The sequence below is a fragment of the Cottoperca gobio genome, chromosome 15 (assembly GCF_900634415.1).
Source record: "Cottoperca gobio chromosome 15, fCotGob3.1, whole genome shotgun sequence".
NCBI classification, from domain to species: Eukaryota; Metazoa; Chordata; class Actinopteri; order Perciformes; family Bovichtidae; genus Cottoperca; species Cottoperca gobio.
In genome coordinates, this window is record NC_041369.1 from 22,552,377 (window position 1) to 22,577,632 (window position 25,256).

Below are 25,256 nucleotides of genomic sequence, written 5' to 3' on the forward strand. Positions count from 1 at the left end.
GAAAGCCAAAGGGGCTGAGAAAGAGAGATGAGCAGTCAGAGCGCTGTGTGTGTGTGTGTGTGGGTGTGTGTGTGTGAGAGAGAGAATGAAAGCAGGCCTACAGATAAGAGCTGCTTCTGTCGTCATCATTCGCTGCTGTCGCAATTCACAGCGTCTGCTGCTGCTGTTTTCTGCTGGGTCCTGTCGCCCGCTCCCCTCACTCCCTCCATCTTTCTGATAAAATATCCTGTCTCTTTCTCTCCATTCACCTTCTGTGTCCCCTTCACCGCCAGGCACACACCCTTCTCTCTCCCTCTCAGACGCACAACGTCGTCTTCAATATGTCACACCAAATTACCAACTCTCCTTGAAGAAATTGCAAATGTTCGTATCCAATATACAAGATCTGATTAAACAGGCACCAGAGTCTCAGACGTTCTTCTGCTAAGGTCACTGAAACAAACACAACTCTGTCTATTCTTCACGTGGAGCCACATAACCGTGAAACCTGTGAGAACAGCAGTCTAATCTTAGTCTAATCGGCCCCTTAACATTTACATTGAACTTAGATTTATCTGGGAGCTCAAAGGACCGTCGTGTTCAGACGAACAAGAGCGCTGCGAGAAGATTCACAGCCTCCTAAATCATCATTTTAATGCTCAACTTTTGCTGCAACACAATTCAACCATCTGGCCAATCAGAAACATGGAAACACACATCCCGTAGTTAGTAAAACACAGCTGCGGTCACGATCATAGTAACATCATTTCAGCTGTGAGAACTTCTAGACTGCAGACATTCTGCCTCATAATCATAAAATGCTGTGCTGCGTCTTCATTGTCTTTTTAATAAAGCACTGGATAGATAGATCAGCATATTTCATGAATTTGATGTACGTGCATGATTCTTGCACTTTTTGGTTGAATGCACTGAGTGTAAGTCGCTTTGGATAAAAGCCTCAGCTCAATAAATGTTATGATAAATCTTCAAACTTCATGGATTGTATTTCAGCATCTCTCCAGTAGAGAGAACTGCATGCTGTTTGGTCTGAAGTCTGAACTCTTGATGGAAAACCAAAATGCCAAAGTGTCCCTAAACCATACTTTAAGAATCAGACTCAAGTGATGCAACTCTCTCCAAAACCATCCAGAACAGATATTCTTGGGAAAGTATTTTTACCATTTCCTACACAAACTTCAAAACTATTACCTGAAGACAGAAGAACTAACACCAAAGTGAATCGTTTGCATAAAATATATAAGCACATTTAATTTGTCAATATTAAATGAACCAGCCCAAACATATAAAACATGTCATCAAACAAGCACATAAGACAACAGCCAGAAAGAATCCTGATGTATCCTCTGTGAAGCAACAAGCAACAGCTGGAAACATGTGTTTGTTTTCACAGCCGATTCATTCTTCAAGCTCAGTTTGCATGAGTAACACGAGCTCGAGAGCATCCATCAGTGCAAGACAGAGGAACAGAGCGTGCAGACTGCTCGTTCACAGGAGAGGAAATTAGATCAAAATGTCGCGAGTAAAATGTGACACCAAGGGATGGATGATGCAGACAAGACGATCAGTAACAAGATGCAACTTCTAAATCCGATTATCGCTGTTGCAAGTATGACTTTAACACATGTATCTTTTAATTGCCTTTTTGCGCGAGCACTCATTTCGATAATTGCATTATTCTTATTATGTAATATGCAACTTTGCGGTGGCAATATAAGATATGACAACATATCTCAGTTAACCAAACGTTAATAACAGTAAACTCAAGAAGAAGATCTTTGTGTGAGAAAACAGCAGAAGAGAAGAAGATGCACGTTGTTCTGCTCGTTTCTGGATACATATTTAAATAAAAAGATGTTCACCGACACCATCAGAGTGAACAGCAGCATCACCTTATTTACTGAGGAAACTGACATAAATAAAAAATAAACAATGTTTGTGTCGTACGCACAGCAGTAGCATCTCATCGTTGTTAGGTCCAGTGATTAGCTGCAAGTAGAACAAGCTTCTCTGCTGACATTTGTTCTCATCAACGGTCTAATAATCAGCCGAGCAGAGACAGATATAATCTAGTTTTTAATCCTAATATAATCCTATACTAGCTATAATGCAACTCTGTCACCGTGTGTGCTGTGTGCTCTGCATGTGTGACCATTAAAAAGAGGGTTCATCCTCCAGTAAGAAAGAAGCACAAGTCTTTAGAAAGTTCATCTCCAGCCACAGAAGACTTAACAACAGTTTTCACAGGCGGAGTAGTACTCCTCTTTAAGAGCTAATCTCGGCATCTTTGCTTCATCAAAATAAGAGCAGCAGCGTCCAGGACGGAGAGAGAGTTTAGAAAGTGAGTGGAGTTTGTCCCCTGCAGCTGCTTCTGTGTCGGAGAGGCGGGGAAGCCACTGACCTTGACTTACTCAGCTGTTGACTCATCAGCTTCAACACGACGACAACCGTCTCTATCGCACTCCCTAACACATCATCACGACACCAGGGGCACTGACTCATATAACACCCACACACACTTATTAAAACACAGCACAATATGCTATTTCATCAGTCTTACCTGTGTGGTTGGAGAACTGGACCGAGTTGATGGAGTCCACCTCAAACCCTAAAACCTGGAAGACAGCAGACAGAGAGGAAACAGATTAGCTGTCAGGAGAGATTAGGAGTAAAAGCAACACTTGCTTTAAATCTGACAGCTCAACTGTCTTTGAAGCAATCAAGTGTTTTCAGCCTCAGAGAATTAAGCACCAGCTGATCGGCTACACTCAAAGCCAAACACATCGAGTTTTCCTCTTTAAAAAATTCACCCAATCTTATGTTATGCATGAGCATTTCTTCTTATTGTTATCTTGTATCATCAAGTGTTTTTAATTCCCCTTAATTATAGCATTCTATCTTTGTTTTTATGTTCATTCTATATACTGTATATCGTCCCTTATTATATATTATTATTTTAAGTATTGTACACATATACCACACTACTGCGCACACAGTATGCACAGCTGGACAATATAAAACTTATTTAAGATATAAAACTGAAATTCTTGCTGAGTAAAATGATGAATGCTCTGAGAGTCTTAACCGTAAAGCTGCAGGGCGGAAAACCAAAACAACAAGCTGAAAAACACCAAGACAGTTGCGTTTCTCTTCTGAAAGCACCAATAGCCATATTATCACATTACATTAATATGTGTTGGAATAAAACAATTCATCAAATAGTGTATATATTGTGACATCTCTTCCATATCTTCTCCGTCGTAATTGCAGCATGTAAACACATATCTGGAACACAGATACAAAAGGACTTCATTAAACCCCGGCTGGGATGAAAACACATCCTCAGTTTCACTTCAGCTGCAGATGTGGAACAGCTACATAAACAATTGGTGTCCTCCCGTCTCTGCCTTTCTTTTTTTATAATTACTAGAGAAAGACACATGACCCATCCACGTGCAGGCAATTGTTATCTGAATGACTTAATTAATTTGGGCTGAAGCAGGCAGAGTGAATCAGTCTTTTGTTCTTTTCGATTGACTTTCCAACTTTGAGATTCAAGAATCTGCCTTCAGAGGGGAGAAGCAGTGACTCACCCCCTTTGACCTTGAGCCTGTCATGAGCTCCAGCTACTGCTGTCAGACTGAAAACTTTCTCAAGTTTGTTGTACGTTTTCTGAAAGGTGCATTTGTATCGTCAGAACGAGGCAGTCAGGAAACATGCTGAGCTCATAATGGTGTCAGGAAGGCAGGGACTATTGAATAGAAAGAGTATTCTCAAAGATTCATCCAGAGTTGTGCATACAAATGTATTTCATCCTTTGAACACAGGAGCAACATATCTATTAGAGAATGTTAAGCAGGATGACTGTTGATGGAAAACGGTATTTATGGCCGACTGATGTCGATAGGGCTAAGAACATGTTATTTAGGTCACATCCTGCGTCGTTCTGTTCAGAAGCCTCAAGTCAGTGACACAGAAAGACTGTTTACAATGCTGCTTACTGGAAAGCAACGTCAGACACTGAGGAGAGGATATTAATAAAAGTATTAACATTTAGCCTTTTATGAGGAAACACATTCCCAGATGAGGAAACCCTCTCGCAACTAATGAATTAATGAGTTTCTTAAGTAGCACGTGTCACACAGTACAGGCTGATCACACTGCATCGTGAGTCCCTCAGCTTCGGGTTTCCTCCTGAACGCTCACTGCTAATTGCACATCAATAAACAAGTGATACTAGCATTTATTTACCATCTTTTTGTTCCTGCATTAGTCCATAAATATGACATTATACACTCAAAAGCAACTTAGTTTGTTCATTTGCACTGCAACCAACGATACGTTTCTTATTCAGTCTATAACCGGATTATATAAAATCACATGCTGCTGCAGCCAGAAATGATGTTTTAAAATGACTTATTTAGTTGGATTTACAAGATTAAGAGTCTACAGTCATGCTAGCAGCTCTCTGAGGCTGTACTGAGGCACAGTGGAGCTCCGAGCTAAATGCTAATGTCAGCATGCTAACATGCCCACAATGACGACGTTAACATACTGGTGTTTAGCAGGTATAATGTTTACCATGTTCACTGTCTCAGTTTAGTGTGTTAGCATGCTAACATTAGCTAAATAGCACTACACACAACGTACAGCTGAGGCTGATATGAACGTCATTGGTTTTCTTGGTATTTGGTAATAACCCAAAGTATTGGACAAACTGACTTTTTGACCAGACGATGGCACAAGAGGAAAAGTCCAGCGTTCACCAAACTTATTACAATTCATCGTCAGGGAACCATAATAGCGGTTGAGATGTGTCAGTTTCGACCGCTTCGCTAAACATCCACAGGCAGTCAATTGACAAAGACATGAAACTGGCGAGATGATCTCGTCATTAGACAAGCTGTGACCAGCCTTTTTGCTTAACAACTTGAATGATTAATCAATTACCAAGGTAGTTATCGGTTTTTTAAGTGAATGATTCCTTAAGCATTTCAGCTCCAGCCACAAGAACAAATGTAATTACAGTAGAGATAAGTAAAAAGTAGAAATAAACATTAAATACGGGTTTAACTGGCTTCTCACGGCGCTTCAGTCTCCTCTGTAGGACGTTTTGGGATAAATAGGTTGCAAGGCTCTTCTTATTTTATAATAAGATAGAGAAGATTTAAATAAGATTCACTCTTAGGACAGCAGGGTAGTGACATGAACAAACTCCATGTCAGCAAACAAACTGCATCCCTGCTGGTTTCAGAGGCTCTGGTTTGTATGTGACGTTTAAAAATAGCCTTAAAATGGTGAGAAGACAACAGAAACTGTCCTTTTGAGAAGTAACAATTTATCATATTGATAATTCTAGTGGAGGGGATCAATGCTTTACATGTACTCAAGTCATTTCTTAATACATTTGACTTGTAATGGCGGGTGGACCCAGCCCTGAACCGATGTCCATTCAGGAAAACAAGCATTTAAAATGTTCTTTCTTGAGGAGCATCTCAACACTGATTGCAACACAGAAACTTGCACGAATGATGCAAATGTGCATTGACTTTCTATGTGACCACGATGTGCAACAATCTCCCTTTGCATCCGGTGTGAACGCACCATGAGAGGAGCTGTTTCTCCGAATACTCTCGAGTATATTTGCAATAAAATATATGTCCTATAACTCTGTTACATTGGGCTACACACTTCTCGCTACCTTTACTGATACATTACTGTCTGACAGCGAGAGATGAGATAGCCTAATAGCCAATCATAGCTCTGCAGATCGAGCGGAGGTGTGGCCCTTCCCCTTCTCCACGACATATTGAATGTGAGAAAACATGGAGGACTTGTTTGAATGTAAAACATTAATGAAGTTACTTTTGTACTCTTACTCTAGTAGACGAGTACTTTTGCTTCTACTTGATGGACTATAATTATAAGGTAGCAATATATATTTTGTTAAGGATTATATTCTTGTCTTTATTAGATGGACAGGAGACTGACTAGAGAGGGGGAGAGAGAGGGGACAACATGCAGCAAAGGGCCACAGGTGGGAATCGAACCCGGGCCACTGAGCCAAAGAGCAGCTGTTCGAGTACTAAACTAATTCAAACTAAATATCAATTTAACTCAATATACGTAAAAAATTGCATGAATCTCCAGTTTGGTGAAGTGAAAGCTGAATCTCTCCAGTGCAGCTCTTCGGCAGCCTTGTCTCCATCTTCAGTGATGTCACCAGGAGGAAACCTGTGGCAGCCAATCAGAGCCCTGCTTCCTCATACCGCCGTCTCCTGCCTGCTGACAGAGAGGGATGCCCTGCACGCTCGCTCACATCACCATCATCATCTTACTCCTTATCTTAAACACTAACTGAATCATGGTTGTGACTGAATAGTGAGAGCAGCTCCGTCACTGGGCCTGTGGGCTTTCCGTTTATTACTTTAAATGTAAAATACTGTAACTGGACATTAACATCATTATTATCCTTCTTAGCATCTCATTCAAGTTGAGAATAAAAAGTCGTTTAAGTGTTATAATAATAATCTTTTCGAACATTCAATTCAAAATAAGATAACAAAATAAAACCAATTTCATTACTGTAATAATTTGTAAGCAACTGAAAGACATTCTGCATTACTGGTTTAATGTCTCACATAAAGAAATCACAACAACTGTAAGACAGATAATAGTTCATTCAAATTGTAAAATGCTTTTGCAAGAATATTTAAGGTGTTGAACAGAAATTGCAGGCACCCTGTAAAAAGATTAACAAGACTTTAGTAGCGACACTGTCTCTTAATCAAACAGCGTTAATGTCATCGGATTATACAAATATTTAAAAGATGCTCTGAAAAACCATTTGTACCGATATAAACTGGTTTTAGCATCAATATTTGGTGATGGTAAAACTTTTTCTATTATTTTTCACTCAAATTAGTATCAGAATAACTATAAAGGCCGCAACTGCAAATGATTTCCATTATCGATTACTCTGCCGCTTGTTTTGGAGATGGACCTGGTACAAACAGGCCTTAATAAGCTATAGTAGTTGAACATTAATAGTGGCAGCACAGATCCCAGTGACATGCATGAAAGCCCAGCAGCCATTAGGATAACCACAAAATATATCCTGGGGCGCAGCAGGCTAAAAATAGACTCGGCACTTCTCACAACAAGTGACTGTCTTTCAGGATGATGGGACAATGTACTGTAGGTTCATACTAGTAGCCTCATCCTTAGTACTGACTGTCACGCTGCTGCTGCTGCTGGTGGAAAATATGAAACTATAACAATCACAAGCATCATCATCATCATCCTGGCAATTACAGACCCAAAGCAATCACTGTTATCATCCTCCTGTCAACATCAGGGATCATAAAGGGAAATCACTTCCATGGCCAGGAGGAGCCAACAACCTCTGTGTCCTTTCTCATAATGTCAAAGAAGTCTTGTTTTCAATGCAATTGCTCTTTTTTGGCTCCTTATTGTGGTAGTTATGTCTTCTTCAGGGAAGGGCTTTATCACTACCGTTATTGTAGGTAAGGACTCAACACCAAAGTCACTATTTCCTATTATTAAGATAAAGAACGAGACACATGTTGAGCCACTTAAAAGCTGTACTCAGCAGTCCTTCATCTGTAAGTGCTTTACAATCCACTTGTTATCCCCCCCCCCCCTTCTTCAGATGACCCTCTGATCTGGGGTGTGAGTCACATAAATGATACATATGAATAAACATAAAAACTTTAACGTATGTTGGCTGCTGTGGTGAAACATTATGTTAGATAACACTGCTTAGCTCATACATTAGAACGCTGCAAGTTCTAATAGCAAGCACTGATTGTACACAATGTCATCAGACACCAGCCAGCTAACTGAGCACATAACATTATAATACACTGAAATCTGCACCCTATTTCATATGCAGATTCACACCAATAACGATAAATATAACAATTATTTTACATTCATCAGGGCATGCGTGTCCTTTCTCATGATGGCTAACTTTTGATATGATTGTCTCAGATTAAATACCAGTTGAAAAACTGGACTTTACTGCAGTTGGTTGGCTTACCTTTAGGTAAAATGTAACAGTTTATAGATATTTAAACTAAATTTAGGTCTGTTGGAGATTCAAAACTTAAGTTGATTAAAATGATTGTTTATTCTGTCCCGCTCTAACGCTCACAAATGGACGGGATCACAATTACAGAAGATTTTGCGATTGTGCAAATTGCAACACAGCCAGTGTAAACTAAGAAAGGGACAACCTTTAGCAGTAATCAATACACTACTTTATTCTCACTGCAATAGCAACTGCTTTCAGTGTCACTGAACTTTAGAAACAACAGAGTTGTGTGGTCTTTAAGCCTTTGTAACACAAACTCACAACAAAATGTACACGAGTGCAATTAGTCTTTGAGTTACAAGAAAAGTGCTATAGAAGTCTAATGTATTATTATTATTATTATTATTATTATTATTATATTATTATTAATTATTCTGCTCAACTTTCAGAAACCAGAACAGCTACTATGCCTGTGGTAAAGGAAGAAAACATCCATGATGTTTCCCCAAATCTGTGCATAAAACTAAAAGCAGCAAATAGCAGTATTGATATGTTGGTCCATCCTGTAGTTGGGATTTGCAGGTTATTACTGCATGAGGCTGGATTTGTGTCCATCTAGTTCCCATACACCATTACAGCTGTCTGCCTGCCTGCCTGTGAGCAAATGATGGCAACCTGAACCTGCGGTGTGTGACTGGTTAACAGGCTGGAGTTATGGATACACACTTCCCTCTGACCCCTGAGATTATCATTCTGCTAGCTTTTGCAGCCAGACTGACCCGTGAGTACTGTCACTGAGGACACCTTGTTTCCCTCTAGAACAGTTATCCTCATTCTTACCACAGATCCGAGCAGGGGTCATTTGATTGACACCAGGAGGTCCATTATTAGACGCAACTCTGCCACTTACCTAACAACGTCTAAGTTGCTCTACAGCCACGCATGTACTATTAGTTTATGCAGCACATGTCATGCTTTCTCGTGATGGGCGATAAAAACCTAGCAGAAAAACACCTTGCTCCATTATCGGACACCCTAACAATAACAGGTGTGGTGCCACATTTAAAGCGTTTCTCCTGCGTTTACAGCTCATATGCAAAACCAAATATGCAAGACGTGGACAACAACACAGCTGCCATGATATCTTCATATTGCACATCTCCAAGTGAAATGGTTTAAGATCAGAGGGGACATTTTCTCGGGGAAATACAATGTGCACGACACCTGTCGTCACGTTTATTGCTTGACATTTAAAGCAAAGGTTTTCCACATTACGTATAGCAACACCATCGTTTATGGCCTTTTTTCCCTCACTATAAATAGGCGGGGGAATACAACTCACCCCGGCCACATATTAACTCATCCAGCGACGGCTTTAGGCGGATGACAGATTTCTGTTAGCAAAGAGTGTACGAAGTTTGTACGATGTAATTGGCGTGTATCATTACACACATCGGCATTTAAATGAGTCGGTTTAGTGTTGATGGAAAGTAGCTGTCAGATTTTGCGGACGTCTGACAGGGTCGTGTTCGGCAACGGCTGTATCGTCAACCGTTGTCCGATAATGGGTGCATGCAAGTTGCATTTACCTGTAATGGGAAAGAGGCGCTCTTGTTGCCCACATATCCCCGGACTACATGGCTCTGTATGGACAGCACACGGCATTCCATGGCGGCTCCCGGTCAGCCGAGGAGGGGTGCAGATTATCCGTTACTTCAACGTGAATCACGTCAACACATAACAGTACGGAGAAACTAAAGGTAAACACAACGCCGCCAGTTGGAAAGAAGCAACGTTAGCTAGCTAAGCTAACCAGCTGTGTGGTACTGAGCGAGCGCGTGTGGTGGTTGTAGCGGGTGATGTGCAGTGAGTGTGTGATGTGGGGAGAGAGAGAGAGCGCGAGAGAGACAGCGCGTGTGTGCGACCCCACACACACAGTCACGCGCGGACACACATAAAACAGCTGTCTAGCAGCGACCGTTAGAAGTGGTGTTGGTGTTGTCGTTAATGTGTAGCTAACTGAGAAGCCAAACTAATGTGTGTCACGGACTGACCAGACAACCGACAGGTCGCGTGCAGCTACAGACACACACACACACACACACACACTCAAGGACAAAACACACACGCTCACGCACGCACGCTGGTATTCTGCGCAGGCAATCTGAGTGACCGCCTAAACCGGCTGACGTCACCACAGGGCCACTAAGCGCATCCTGATCTGATCAACACAGCTGGAATGAATGAATGGGAATGACAACTCTTTTCTATTTTATTCTATTCTAACACTCAATTTAATATAGCCGAATTATTTTAGGAAACATTTCACATGGATGTACAACTCAAATGGGTCTTTTCTCTTCCAAAAGTAAAGGACAAACGAAAAATATTTTTATAAAATGGCATCTTTTAGAATGTAGTTTGGTGATGCTCTCACTTTATTTTTTGGTATGCGAGTGCCTCTGGTTGTGACTCACACCATCTCTATCACAGAGTCGTGACTGAGGGAGGATCTGACTTGGAAAAGATTGCCTCTGTCACCACACACATAACACAGTTGGCAGTGATGCTGAGAGTGCATGAACAGACACATTTAGCCAAATGCAGGTAACAGCACGATAGAGGGAGAGTGTAAGGGATATATAGACAGAGATAAATGAGATGTTGAACTGACAGCTCCACCTGCTGTTCATCCAGACCTTGACTGCTCTATAGTGATGCTTAAATTGCAGTTCACACAAACAAACACACACATCTTGAACACCAGAGAACACAAGACTGACGCTTTTGAAAATGCTGCTTTAATAAAATATAATATTAATATATAATTTGTTACTATCATTATTGCACAGTACAAACAAACAGCCAGGAATACATTTTCCCTTTTATTGATGGCAGATCACACAAACACACTTCTTCTTCTCTCCCTCTTTCTATTCTCCCATGTAGTAACATTGAAATGAGGAGGTAATGGAGGAGGAAGTCAGAGAGATGTCAGAGAAAGAGCATAAAGCGTAGGAGTTAGACGTCATGGATCATTTGGAGTCCTGGTCCATTTCAGGCGCTAAAGAGAAAAACAGCAGAAGTAATTAACTGTATATTTGGGAATGCTTTTCTCTTCATTTCGTCTGTGCAGTGAAACTTGCGTATTAATCAGCTGCAGTGCTATAGAGCTGAAACATCATGTTCATAATCTCCATAAAGAATTGGATTACCAGTGAAAATATGTCATTGTTATATCTTGAAAAAGCATTTTGTTTTTCTTACATCCTTACTGAAGAACTAAATTACGCACTTATCCAAACGCAAGTTAATCAATCAGATCTTCATGTTGCCATGGAGATCTTAACTGCTCTAAAGTGTGACCAGGGTTGGGTAGTAATGGATTACATGTAATGGGGATTACATCAAATAAATTACTATTAAATAGATTACATTTGAAAAAATTTGCAATTAGATTAATTGTCAAGGATTACTTGATGTCAATTTGAATGAATTTGTTTTGCAATGTGCATGTTTGTATGAAAGGTGCTTTATAAATAAAGTTGAGTTGAATCATCAGTTCACAAAGTGATAACAGCTAGATTACTTCCAGAACCTGCCAGTGACACAGCTCTACATTCGATGTCGTGTCTAAAGTCCCATGTTGTGTGTGACTCTCTCTCTCACCGCTGAAGGTGAACTGAGGGAAGCTGCTCACGTCTCCTCCTCCATAAAGTCTCTGCAGCTTTGCCGTTTCCTCTGAAAGGCGTTTTTCATATTCTGGCTCCACCTCCGACAGTCCTCCATCCAACCTTTAGAGAGAATAGAGAAGATGGGGGTCATAACATCGATGTCTCCCCCACGGATAGATGTAATACAATGATTTATTTAACCTTTAACCAGGAAGTCTCTTGAGATCCATTCCTGCACTTCCACTTTTAATTCAGATATACTGCACATATGTTTGTCACACATTGTATTTATGTTTCTTGTGCACATTTGTTGAGTTTTTATAATAATTCTTATTTTATATTTTAATGTCTCTCACTGTGTTCATGTTTGCATCATTATAAACCAGGAACATTTCTTGTATTTGAAAAACTTCTTGGCAATAAACCGAATTCTGATTGTGATTTAAAGACAGACTATAACACCTAACATTGCAGCATAAACTAATTAACATGAAAACACTCACAGTCACATGGGAACACACATTTAACATCCACATTATACGAACAGCAGCTCAATGTAAGATATCTTTGTATTACAGCCTTCAGAACTGTGCATCTTTAATAAATAACTCAAGGTCCTTAAAGAAAGAACTTCCCCTTCCTGTGATGACAGGAAACCCTTCGTCTCTGTACCTGCGCATGTTGTATTCTTTTATCTTCTCCAGGAAGAGTCTCTGAACTGGATCTAAATCTGAGAACACACATAAAAACAATACTTTCAAATCCAAAACTATCACCAGACCAGATATTAGACAATTCTTCCAAACTCCAGATTCTGTTGAGTGGTTTATTTCTAAAATACCAAAGCAGAGGAATTATGGTTCAGGTTATAGAAGGTTTACAATATAGTTTAAGGCCTCAGTTTGATGAATACAACGTGCTTATCAGATCTGAAACCTGATCTGTGTGTATATGGAGCTACATACTTATATACCTAACAAAGACAAACTAACGCTACAATTAAACCTCCACTAAAAACTCAACTAAAAGGAAATCTAATAAAAAACTAATTGAAAAATCTAAACTGTTACCACCTTGTTTTTAACTTCTGATATGACCTTTAACTGTGTTTGTATCTGCAGGTGTCTGTCAGCCATTACTTAGATTAATCGTTGCAGCTCTAGTCTTTAATAGCACCTCCCCTTTGCTTTTGCTTCTCCTCATGCTTCTTCACCTGCAGGACTCAAACTCACCATCCCACACATCCCCTCCGACCTCCGGACCAGCTGGGCCTTCTGTAACCAGCAGCTCCTCCATCAGGGTGTCTGTCTGCAGCTCTTCAGGCAGAGACTCCGTCACCTGAGCCTCAGTCGTCTCTTCAGACGCCACCATATCCTCCACCTCCCTCCTCTTCTCTCCAGACTCTTCTTCAGCTTCTTTCTCGAGTGTATTCCTCATTTCTCGCAGAACTTCGCTTTCAAGAGCTTCCGCCTTCACTTTTAATAAAGTTATCGATTCCAGTGTCACGGCTTCTTCGTCCGTCTGCTCTGCAGCTGCTCCTCGGCCAGGGCTTCTGGAAAGCACTGCAGGAACATGAGAGAGGAGCTCACTTCCTCCTTCTAGCTCATGAAGATCCTCAGACACAGAGTCCCATTTTGAAAGAACTTTAGTCAAAACCTCCCGCTCATCTTCGCATGAATCCTCAGTTTCAGCAGCTTTGTTTTCTGCTCCCAACCCCGTCTGGACCAACAAGTCCTGGAGCTGCTTTTGTGCTTGTTCCTTGAGGACAGATGTTCGGAGGAGCTCGTCTGTGTTTAAAGATGCTACCAGCGCCTCATCTACATGGAGCGTCACAGACTCTAAAGTCCTGTCTTCACACTTGCTCACGCTCTCCTCCACAGCAACATTCACTAAACATGATTCTGTGGATTCATTGTTTAAAGGCAAAGGTGCAGATTCTTGTGCATTTTGGATTAAGGCAGTTTCTATTGAAGCTTCAGAAACAGGAGAGGTGCTGGTCTCTACTGTAGTTTCTACTAGAGGTTCTTCTTCAGCCGAGAGGTTAACAGGACTCCAGTCTGTGCTTTTGGTTTCTACTTTCTGAGCTGCTACATCGTCTATCGTAGCTTCTACTGGACCCTCAGCAACAACAGCAGCAGCTCTACTCTCTAGTGTTTCCACAGGGAAATGTCTGGCTTCTACTGCTGGTTCTACTGTTTCTATCAAAAGTTCTTCTTCTGCAGTGTGCGAGAGGCTAACAGGACTCCAGTCTGTGCTGTTGGTTTGTACTTTCTGAGCTGAAACATCTACTGGACCCTCAACAACAGCAGCTCTACTCTCCAGTGTTTCCACAGGACAGGTGCTGGCCTCTACTGTAGTTTCTATTATGGGTTCTACTTTTGTAGTGTGTGAAATGTCAACCACAGCTGAGTCTGTGCTTTTGGTTCGTACTTTCTGAGCAGCTACATCGTCTATCGGTGGCTCTACTGGACCCTCAGCAACAGCAGCAGCTCTACTCTCTAGTGTTTCCACATGAATATGTCTGGCTTCTACTGCTGGTTCTACTGTTTCTATCAAAGCTTCTTCTTCTGCAGTGTGCGAGAGGCTAACAGGACTCCAGTCTGTGCTTTTGGTTTCGTCTATCGTTGGCTCTACTGGACCCACAACGACAGCAGCTTCAGTTTCTAGTGTTTCCACATGAATTGAAGCTTCTTCTTTGGCACCGTATGAGACTCCGGAGTCTGTGTCTTTTGTTTGTATTTCTTCAGCTGGAGAATTTACAGTCGGCTCTACTGGACCTTCAACAACAGCAGCTTCTAGTGTTTCCACAGGAGGAAGTTTAGGCTCTGCTAGTGAATCGACTGTAGTTTCTATTGTGGGTTCTACTGTAGCAGCTGGAAAAGATGAAGTCTCTGCATCCTCCTCCACCACGTGAGCTGGTGCTGAGGAAGGCAGTGCTTTCGCCGTTTCTACTTTGGTTTCTAATGTTTCAGTCGAGGTTTGGCTTTCCATCGCGGCTGCTTGTGATGCTGATGATGCAGCTGTGGTGCTGGTTGGAGAGGAACCTGAGGTTGTACGAACAGTCACATTGGAAAGATTATCAGCAGCAACTTTGAAACTAGAAGCAGCGGGAAAGACAGACGCTGCTGCTTCTGTCTTTGACAAAAGAGGAGCATTTGAGGAGGAGGCAGGAGGTTTGGTAGGTCGAGCTGTGGGAGGAAGTGGAGAAGAGGGAACACAAGAGGATGTGAAGGACGTCATACACTCAGCACAGACATGGCAGAAACAAGCAGAACAAATCAACGTTTGACGGATTCAGTTAATTAACAGTCCGGAATAACTTCAGGCAACTCCAGAGCATGTTCTCTAATCTATGCTCATTTGCAGTTGTTAATGTCCCAAATCGTTCCATTAAAAATCTAACATCGCCTAAAAAAGCCAGAAATGATACATAGAAAAGCGACGAAGAGGTTCACAAATCACCAAGAATGAAATCCTCCTAATCTTGATTTCTACACTACTTGCAGGGGGTGAAAATAATCCTGTCAAAATCCAAAAGCAGCTCTTTGTGCAGCTGCCAATTACTGTTACCTGCTGTGTTGACAGGAAAGAAGAAATCTGTTGGTGTCTATGACGGAGGCTTTATTCTGACACCCTGCTCTCTACACCACATCCTGAATGTTCTGACCTTTAGCGGCAGGAGGCGCTGAGCCCGGCCTGCGCTGGGAGAAGAGTTGCTCCAGGAGTTGAGTGACATCCACCGCAGGCTGGGGCTTGGCCTTCTCTGTCAGTGAAAGAAAACACAAACTGAGAATAAAATCACGATAATTGACTTTCCATGAAATGAAACAACAACAACAACAACAACATGTCGATATTGCAGTAAAAACACGCCCAACACACAGCTTGTAACATCTCATTGTTATGTTTCCCTATCCAACAGGGCAGCATGTCTTTTCTCACAGTTACCACTACTATCCACTTTTCTATAGAAAGCGTCATGAGGTCAAGGAAAGATGTGAAGGAGAATTCATCAGGTGCTAACAGAATCCCACTGCACGGCGGACGTTATTGATGTGGGTCTGCCTTACTTTAAACGCAGCTACTGCAAAGGATTGTGGGTCATCCCTATCTCCTTTCCTTCCATAAAGGATAGTCGAGTGCACTCTATGCTAAAGGAGATAAGAAAGGAAGCATTGAAGCGTATTTACACTGCATGGTGCGACACGACACAACCTTTTTTTGGTTTTCCACTCGGGATAGTACCTGGTACTTTTTTTTAGTACCATCTCTATTCGACCACAGCTTTACTCTTCCACTGGTGTCGAAGGAATAACATATGACCAGGTGACAATTAGGGATTACAAGTAAAAAAAAAACCTGACAGAATATCAGACGGACAGACAAGTGTGTGTTTCTTACTGATGTGTGTCCTGCGTGGTGGATTTCTGTCTGATGGTTTGGAGCTGAACAGTGCTGTTAGCGGCCTCCATACCACTCTGCACAACTCCCTGTGAATACACTGGAAACACACACATTTTAGGAAATACATACGTACTAGTCTGTCCCCCCAGATGGTTTAGTCAATATGTGGGCGGCTGTGGCTCAGGAGGTAGAGTGGTCGTCCACCGGTAGGTTCGATCCCCAGTCCTGCAGTCAGCAGGTCGTAGTGTCCTTGGGCAAGATACTGAACCCCAAATTGCTCCCGATGGCCAACGGTGTGTGAGTGTGTGTGAATGGTTATCACTACTGACGAGCTGATGTGCACCTTGTATGGTAGCCTCTGATGCTGTATGAATGTGTGTGAATGGGTGAATGCTGACATGTGTTGTAAAGCGCGTTGAGTGATCGCAAAGATTGGAAAAGCGCTTTATAAAAGCAGAACATTTACCAGTCCATACGTGTGTTGCAAATGTATACCTTTATCATGTACATGTCATTTTGAGATGCACTTCTTTACATTAATTATACTCTTTTAGGTGTTTACTTTAAGAGAAAAGTACATTTACATTTCAGTTTTAGAATAAGTAAACATGCAATAAATGCAACAATAACCTTAAATGCATTGATTATACTCACCATATGAAATACTTGTGAAGGTATTAAACATGTATGGTTAAAATCATAGTGAATTACATGGGGTCAAATTAAAGATACAGAGAGAAAAACAAGACATTTACTTACACATAATCCTGTTCCTCTTCTGAACAATGCAGCAGCCATGATTGTTTAAATTAAAAATATATATATTTGTGTAGTATAGGTTTGTAACTCTTTAGTAAACACTGAGGAGGAATGGGACTCTGGGAAAGTACTTAATGTCCTGAAGCTCTCCGTCCTCCACCATGACACAGTTACTGTGTTTTTATCGCTTTGGACACACAGAGGAATATTTTAACGCATTAAAAATGCACAAAATGTAAAATAACAAATCGCAATGTACTCATTTAGCTAGCTAATCTAAACGCGCCGATAAACACCCTCTTCTGTGTCGACGTGAACCGATTAGATCCACTTCTAACCGGTTGTTTGTTAGTTTATTTGCTAGCTAGCTGACATATTTGTGATTAGTAGAGCTGTCCTGTGTTTTTATAGCATTACAGTCACATAAAGCTTTCTACTTAAAGACTGGCGTCAAGAACCACCGAAGAAGACGAACGTGTTTCCGGTCATGCGTATCAAAATAAAAGCCGCATCGAATTTACTGTTTTTATTACAAGCAAAGCAGCAGTGCAATAAGCTATTAAAATTACCCCCACTTTAGCCGTTGCAACATTATAGTGATACAATATTAAATTATATAATTAATATATATATAATATAAATTATTCTGAAATGGGACGTTCTCTATAATAAGCACTTTCAATTGTGTTACTTTAAGTATATGTTAATGCTAATACTTTTACTTAAGTGAGTAAAAGTAAATAAGTATTAGCAACAAAATGTACTTAAAGTATCAAAAGAAAAAGTACTCAAAATGTAATCATTATTAATTACTATTGATGTATGAATATGTAAGCGGTGTCCTCGTTGGTCAAGGTGGAGCCAATTATAACAGTTTAACAGCTCATATACATTTTGTTTACATTTTTGACAATGGATTATATTTTATAAACTGATAATATGTTGAGTATTTAAAATCTTAATTTGAAAAGTAATTTTAGCTCTTAAATGTAGTGAAGTGAAGAGTACGATATTTCTCTCTGAAATGTGGAGAAGTAGAAAGTAGCATAAACTACAGTACAGTACTACTAAAGTACCTTTAAAATTGTAATACTTGAGTAATTGTACTTGATTTCCACCACTGTGTTTATCAGTACACCGCAAATAAACTGACTCCAGTGAAGAAACTTTTATTTTGAAGGACACATGGGTTATATTCCGGTTTTTTTGTTTTATTTTAGGTTTAATTTCTCTGTTTTGACGCAGATGGGTTGAAATAAAGACAACGCCCCCTTTCGCTGCATGTACCAGCACAACACAGACACACTGCTTGTTTTCTCACAGGAAGAACTATTTCCAAAGTGAAATAAAAGTGCAAGACAAGAGTGTGTTTACATACATTTACATACAGTCTGCAGTTAATAGTCCTGACCCAAGCTACCGTGGGTCATTGCAGCCTCTGCACGTCTCCCTTTCAGCTCTGAGGGTTACAGGGTTCACGTGCCATGTCAGTCAGAAGTGACCCTGGTTAGAAATGGAAACATGAGCAGAAAGAGAGCATGCTTACATATTGCTTTAGCAGTGTTAAAACATCAAAGTGACAACAGAACAATATTACATTTTTAAATGTCAGATGTTCAAACATGTCATGGATGTCAGAGGTACATTTTTAATAAGATACTGAAGTCTTCCTGAACATGTTACAGACCATTATTTATATTATTTCATTATTATTAATAATGTACATGTATCTTCAATATGGAGAATATTGTTTTGCATTATTTAGGTAATAAATAGGAAAAGGGGGGGAAAAAACCTTCCTGTGTTTGTTCCCTCTCTCTGTACAATATACTTTTAAAAAATGATTTAGGTTTGATTTTGAAATTGAAAATGTGAAATTACAGTGCATGTCTACAAAAATAAAAGTGAGAAAACAGATTGTTTTACTGTCTGTACAGTAACATACGGCATATTTCCATAATGACACTAGATAAGGCTGGTGACTACATTACGTAAATAGTTAAGCTTTTCTGTGTGATTTCAAAAACTAGTGACACAGTATATAGATGTTGGTTTCTTTAAACTTAAAAAAAAAAGACAAAACAAAGTCAAATAGATCCTTTGTGGCGTAGTATGCTTATGACCAATGTTTGGGGAGGTGGTTAGGAGTGTGTTTCAGGTGATTTGGAGTCTAATGAAGTTTGTCTGTTGTGAACCTTTTTGCAAACATTTTTGGTCTGAAGATATGTCCGGCTAATGCCTAGGGCTAGGGTTAGGGTTGGCTTAGGAAAGGTTGTAAACACTTGAAACCAAGTCCTGCCCCCCCATTTTCAGGCATTGCAAATGCAATGGTGTCAAGCTGTGCAACGACGGGAAGTGGTAGTAAAGGGGCGTCAGGGTTAGGTGTTAGGGTTACTTGGGGAAGTGGTTAGGAGCGTGTTTCAAGCCATTTGGCCTCTAATGAAGTATGTATGTATGTATATATGTATGTATGTATGTATGTATATATGTATATATGTATATATGTATACATATATATATATATATATAGTATGTGAAACCGGAGTGTGCAGGAGGAACTACGTGTAAAAATGAATTAACGTTCTCCCATAATTAATTTTCCTAATACAATTCCCCTCACCGCATGTTTATCTATGTGCATCTTTTCATCTGCTTTACTTTCTTCTGGCCTGCTGGAGCGACCACTTCATGAGCTCTATAATGGATGAATTTAAAACATAGGCCATTTTCACAGCAGACATTTTGACTTGAACAGCAACGTGTGTTATGTTAATAACATTAATAATGGTTATTTTCAAGTGTCCTAGTAAGCCATGACTGTATGACAGTGAGCCGGCGCACAACTTACAGCGTACTGTGACATCGCCCTTCCATAAGTACAATGCAGTCATAATGTAAAGTTACATGTTGCTCTTTCAGTTCTCGCTGTTTGCAGTTTCACAAAGCTGATGAGATAAAATGATTTTGTTCTCTTTGATCTCTTTATTCAGTTAAACATACAATATAAATGTGCAGCAACTTTAAAATGAACAACATGAGTATATACATAAAATAAAACACATAGTTAGTATACACTATGAGTTTATAAACATCCTGAAAATAGACATCAGGAACATATTATTGTGAATTTATGCAAATTAAGTAAAAGCAGTAAACCAATATACATGTATATGCTTAAAGACAAACAGGTGAGTGACTCTAATGTTTGCAGCTATGCAGAGGTGAACAAACAACAAACAACTTGCTGCTGGAACAACATCTTTTCAACCTGTTGGAGAACAAAAGGAAAATGAACAGTTTGACTTGATGACACACTAACAAAATGATCTGCAGAACATACTGAACTACAGGATCTGATAAGTGTCAAAGTGTGTTCCAGTGTGTTTACACTTACCCTCTGGCTGCTGCTTCAACCACAGAACTTTATATTCCTTCCACATCGCTCTCCACATGAGACCTCTGGCTAAAGAAGGGGAGACCCACAACACAAGTTTGCATTTTTGGAATCATTTTAAATTAGTTTCATTAAATCACTGGTGTGGATTGTAAAATAAAAATAAATGAAGTTAAGTTCCTTTTAGTGTACTTATGTGTAATACAAGTTATGGTTGTAGTGGTTACCTCGCCTGAAGTGTTTCTCATGTATCTTACTTCCCCTTCAGCCTGTTCGTGTGAAAAACAAATGTTATTAATGTAAGATTAAAACATTTTACTACACGAGTTTCTATTTAACTACTTTAACATGATTAAGAGTCTACGGCCACACTAGCAGCTCTGAGAGGCTGTACTGCTTTGAGCTAGATGCTAACTTTAGCATGCGTACATGTCCACAAAGACAATGCTAATATACTCATGTTTAACAGGGAAGGTTAACATGTTCATCCTCTTAGTTTAGCGTGTAAGAATGCTAACATTAGCTAATTATCACAAAACACAAAGCAAAGTGAGGCTGATGGGAATGCTGTTAGCTTTGAAGGTATTTGTTCATAAACAGCAAATGACATTTTTGACCTGATGATGGTGCTGGATGAAAAGTTAAGGGATCACCACATTTGTAGGGATACATTATCTGGACACCAGGAACATCTTTGCCAATTTTTATGATAATCCACTCGCTGTTGTGACTTTGACAAAGGTGGTGCACCAACAGACAGCAGACTGACATCTACATCCATATTGCTGCTAGTGTGGCTACAACACATCGCTCTCCACATGAGACCTCTGGCTAAAGAAGGGGAGACCCACAACACAAGTTTGCATTTTTGGAATCATTTTAAATTAGTTTCATTAAATCACTGGTGTGGATTGTAAAATAAAAATAAATGAAGTTAAGTTCCTTTTAGTGTACTTATGTGTAATACAAGTTATGGTTGTAGTGGTTACCTCGCCTGAAGTGTTTCTCATGTATCTTACTTCCCCTTCAGCCTGTTCGTGTGAAAAACAAATGTTATTAATGTAAGATTAAAACATTTTACTACACGAGTTTCTATTTAACTACTTTAACATGATTAAGAGTCTACGGCCACACTAGCAGCTCTGAGAGGCTGTACTGCTTTGAGCTAGATGCTAACTTTAGCATGCGTACATGTCCACAAAGACAATGCTAATATACTCATGTTTAACAGGGAAGGTTAACATGTTCATCCTCTTAGTTTAGCGTGTAAGAATGCTAACATTAGCTAATTATCACAAAACACAAAGCAAAGTGAGGCTGATGGGAATGCTGTTAGCTTTGAAGGTATTTGTTCATAAACAGCAAATGACATTTTTGACCTGATGATGGTGCTGGATGAAAAGTTAAGGGATCACCACATTTGTAGGGATACATTATCTGGACACCAGGAACATCTTTGCCAATTTTTATGATAATCCACTCGCTGTTGTGACTTTGACAAAGGTGGTGCACCAACAGACAGCAGACTGACATCTACATCCATATTGCTGCTAGTGTGGCTACAACACATCGCTCTCCACATGAGACCTCTGGCTAAAGAAGGGGAGACCCACAACACAAGTTTGCATTTTTGGAATCATTTTAAATTAGTTTCATTAAATCACTGGTGTGGATTGTAAAATAAAAATAAATGAAGTTAAGTTCCTTTTAGTGTACTTATGTGTAATACAAGTTATGGTTGTAGTGGTTACCTCGCCTGAAGTGTTTCTCATGTATCTTACTTCCCCTTCAGCCTGTTCGTGTGAAAAACAAATGTTATTAATGTAAGATTAAAACATTTTACTACACGAGTTTCTATTTAACTACTTTAACATGACCACTTTTACAATAATATATTATAGTTTTGTGATCAGACACATGTTTATTGGAGTTCTGATTGTGGTGACTGTTTCTTTTTAACAACAATTAATATACAGTATAGAACTGCAGTAAACATAAACCACTTCTAATGATATCCTCTCGTCTTTTATACTGTCATGCAGCCTTCTCTGCTAAATATTCCATCAGGAAATGAATCCATTACCGTTATTGTGGCTGATGATTCGACTTTTCTCTGCTCTAAAAGAGAAACACAAAAGAAACCTGTCACTGACTCTTACTGCTCACTGACAGTGATGTATATCAGTCCTCATTTCAAACTTAATATTTCAGAATAACCTGACATTTCTAACACAAATCGTTCAAAGTGCAGTCCACAATATACTCACTGTGTCTTTTGAAAATAAACCAGATGAACAAGGTCACCATTACAACGAAGATCACACTCAGGCGGATACCAAAACTCTTTACATGATGCGAAGGACTGCAGCATGACATTTAAAACACACAATGATTATTAATGTAACAAACAGAACAAATATTCTTGAATCTACACAAATACTGCAAAACTACTTTGACACAATCCTATAAGTTATGGCTAATAAGTCTTACAATAGAACTTATCATCTAATGTCAGTACAAACATGTAGAGATTCCCACAAGGACGGTTTTCACTGTCACAAAATGGCACTAAAGCACAGCAGCAGAAATAAATAAATAAAAGCAAACAATGCAAATGACAGACTTGTTCCAACAGTCCAACGATGTAGTTGCATGAAAAGTAAAAAGCTTCTGACCTTTGCAGTTCACCCTGAACTGTGGTTAGTGCTTGGTCTGCAGAAACAGGGTTGTGATTCACAGTGGAGGCTGATACGGTGGTTAAACTGCTTGTTGCTGTAATTGTGAATAAAATGATATGTGAATATGACTACTTGAGTAAAATGTCAATATTAAATCCTAACATCTTAGCACTTACTAGTGGTAGGTCTGTCAGTAACAGTTACATGCACTGGCATCTGGAAGTCTTCTTTATCACATGAATACCAGCCGCTGCTCTCTGTCCTCAGTCCACTCATAGTCACAGTGGAAACACTGGTCCACTCTCGACTGATGGTCACTCCTGTTCCATCTATTGATCCAGACGACCCCGTAACACAGGATCTGTCCAGCTTGCACCACTTCATTACTCCATCGTTACGATAGTAACACTTGATGTTTATATTATCTCCTTTAAATCCTGTAATCTCCTGACGATCCACAGAGACACTGGGTGTAGCTTAATGGAAAACATCATTCAATGCACACTTGTGAGTATTCTATGCTGCTGATGTTTCAAATACATCTTGCATATCGTTACATCTGGTAGACAGATGATTTGAAAACATAATGAAGAGATGAGAACGATTAAGAAACAGTATTATCAAAATACCCAGTCTGTCGTAATAATGTAGAGAACCCCTCAGTGCTTTTCCTCTGAACTGTTAACATTTTACAAAGGATTTAAAATGTGCATAAAGTTGCATTAAGGACTCTTACCTCCGGTGGGTGACAGGTGGAAATACTTTCCATCATCTGATCCTTCATTACCCTCCACAACACACCAGTAATCATCATCGTCCTTATTCGTCACATCTTTTATCGTCACTGTGAAGATGTTTTGGATTTTATCATCAGAGATTGAAAACTTTCTTGAGCTATTTTGTGAATCAGTTCGGATTTCAGTAGAGCAAGAGGACCAATAATATCCTTTACACACGTACTTCACATTGTTTATGTATCGTGAGTCATAGAGACAGGGGATAGTGATCTCATCTCCATGTTTCACTGACACTTTACTGACTGTGGTTATGCTGTGACTTCCTGCAACAAGAACAAATACAGCATTTTAAATGTTATAATGAATACTTATAATAATAATAATAATAATAATGTTTCTTCATGTTATCTGTTGTTTTACACATTTAGTCACTATAGCTTTCATAATATATGAAATACAAAACTAGAGAATATTACTTTCTAACTCACATTTATCCTTATTATCATCTTCTGACACGACCACTACAATAATAATAATAACTTTATTTGTATAGCACCTTTCACACAAGAATTGCAGCAAAAAGTGCTTCATAGCAAAACTTAACAATTAGTAGAAGATTAGACAGAATAAGATCATTTACAGCACAATAATCACAGTGTTGATGTAAATGAGTCTGAAGCACCATTATAACAATAGTATTAAAATAGCAGAATTAAAATAATATAAAATAGCAGAATTAAAATAGTATAAATAACATTGGAGATCATGCCTAGTATCTGTATCTGTGCCGTACTTAACGACCTCCTGAAACCACGTTCATCACCATTCTTGTAGATGTTTTAAACGATCAGAGCCACATGTTGAAAGCATGAGACCCACAATGAGCCCTGTGGCCCTTCAGCTGGTTTACTCCCTTTGCTTCCTGTTCTTGGTCGTCTTCCCGTTTCATAAACAAACCCCGGTTTGTTAAGTTTTATGAAATCTATCGGTTAAAGACAGTTTTTCTCCAATAATCTTACATTTATCAGAGAAACTTCCTCTTTTTCCCGTGGTAACACAGTCTATTTGATCTCAGCCTTTTCAAGAATACATCTAGAAACATAAAATACAATATACACAATTATAAAATGATTCTTGTCACTGACCTGCGAGTCCAGTGAAAATGAGGAGAAAGCTGAGATGAACAGCCATGTCGGTGAGTGAGAAGACGAAACGACGTGAACCAGCGCAATGCAAGACTGATCGTCTGCTTCCTATTTTATAAACATGCAAACAGTTCAAATCTGTCTCCTCCTACGTTACTTTGCATTGGTGAATGTGCACGTCACTTATTGTAACTGTCACTTTTTACACTTCAAACATGCACCATAAATAAAAAGAATAGAGAAGATATGGAAAATGCAAAAATAACATCAGCAGAGTCACAATTTAACCAGAAGAGATGAATTTATAAAACAAGAAGAGGGAGAGGAGACTGATGAAAACAGAAACTGGTAGATCAATTGTTCAAGGATGGTGTGTGTGTGTGTGTGTGTGTGTGTGTGTGTGTGTGTGTGT

General features: G+C 39.6%; 3 protein-coding genes across 6 annotated transcripts in view; all 3 read right to left on the reverse strand.

Moving 5' to 3' along the window:
- Window positions 1–10,102, reverse strand: part of pdxkb (pyridoxal (pyridoxine, vitamin B6) kinase b) — a 23,174-nt gene extending 13,072 nt beyond the window's left edge. Inside the window, exons 1-2 of the mRNA XM_029450124.1 lie at window positions 9,643–10,102; window positions 2,558–2,612 (exon numbers count right to left, since the gene is read on the reverse strand). Of these exons, the coding sequence (XP_029305984.1) occupies window positions 2,558–2,612; window positions 9,643–9,723 (136 nt within the window). The 5' untranslated portion in view covers window positions 9,724–10,102. The remainder of the gene's footprint in view (window positions 1–2,557; window positions 2,613–9,642) is intronic.
- A 733-nt stretch (window positions 10,103–10,835) lies between these two features.
- Window positions 10,836–17,338, reverse strand: LOC115020442 (mucin-17-like). Of its 2 annotated transcripts, XM_029450483.1 has the most exons (7): window positions 16,891–17,338; window positions 16,129–16,228; window positions 15,395–15,490; window positions 12,960–14,915; window positions 12,400–12,457; window positions 11,723–11,847; window positions 10,836–11,117 (listed from the first exon to the last, which is right to left on the reverse strand). In XM_029450483.1, the coding sequence occupies exons 1-7, from the start codon at window positions 16,927–16,929 to the stop codon at window positions 11,089–11,091; spliced, it is 2,403 nt and encodes an 800-aa protein (XP_029306343.1). In that variant the 5' UTR covers window positions 16,930–17,338; the 3' UTR covers window positions 10,836–11,088. The 2 variants fall into 2 exon arrangements, with proteins under 2 accessions (XP_029306343.1, XP_029306344.1); XM_029450484.1 differs by lacking the exons at window positions 16,129–16,228; window positions 16,891–17,338 and having other exon boundaries at window positions 15,298–15,436.
- A 2,511-nt stretch (window positions 17,339–19,849) lies between these two features.
- LOC115020115 (polymeric immunoglobulin receptor-like) lies at window positions 19,850–24,952 on the reverse strand. Of its 3 annotated transcripts, XM_029450012.1 has the most exons (9): window positions 24,845–24,952; window positions 23,699–24,022; window positions 23,139–23,438; window positions 22,960–23,056; window positions 22,552–22,646; window positions 22,368–22,402; window positions 22,036–22,077; window positions 20,285–20,353; window positions 19,850–20,158 (listed from the first exon to the last, which is right to left on the reverse strand). In XM_029450012.1, the coding sequence occupies exons 1-8, from the start codon at window positions 24,888–24,890 to the stop codon at window positions 20,300–20,302; spliced, it is 993 nt and encodes a 330-aa protein (XP_029305872.1). In that variant the 5' UTR covers window positions 24,891–24,952; the 3' UTR covers window positions 19,850–20,158; window positions 20,285–20,299. The 3 variants fall into 3 exon arrangements, with proteins under 3 accessions (XP_029305872.1, XP_029305873.1, XP_029305871.1); XM_029450013.1 differs by lacking the exons at window positions 19,850–20,158; window positions 20,285–20,353 and adding an exon at window positions 21,416–21,877 and having other exon boundaries at window positions 23,699–23,806; XM_029450011.1 differs by lacking the exons at window positions 19,850–20,158; window positions 20,285–20,353 and adding an exon at window positions 21,418–21,877.
- Between the last annotated feature and the right edge of the window lie 304 nt (window positions 24,953–25,256).

What these genes read in the sequence shown, in the direction of transcription:
- LOC115020442 (XM_029450483.1), bottom strand. Translation starts at nt 16,929, where the DNA reads ATGGCTGCTGCATTGTTCAGAAGAGGAACAGGATTATGT. An exon ending in ACCACGCAGGACACACATCA is followed by an intron (nt 15,491 to 16,128) that starts GTAAGAAACACA and finishes TTTCACTGACAG; the next exon opens with AGAAGGCCAAGCCCCAGCCT. An exon ending in AGCGCCTCCTGCCGCTAAAG is followed by an intron (nt 14,916 to 15,394) that starts GTCAGAACATTC and finishes TTCCTCCCACAG; the next exon opens with CTCGACCTACCAAACCTCCT.
- LOC115020115 (XM_029450011.1), bottom strand. Translation starts at nt 24,890, where the DNA reads ATGGCTGTTCATCTCAGCTTTCTCCTCATTTTCACTGGACTCGCAG. An exon ending in GTTCAGGGTGAACTGCAAAG is followed by an intron (nt 22,647 to 22,959) that starts GTCAGAAGCTTT and finishes GTCATGCTGCAG; the next exon opens with TCCTTCGCATCATGTAAAGA. An exon ending in GTTTATTTTCAAAAGACACA is followed by an intron (nt 22,403 to 22,551) that starts GTGAGTATATTG and finishes TTTCTCTTTTAG; the next exon opens with AGCAGAGAAAAGTCGAATCA.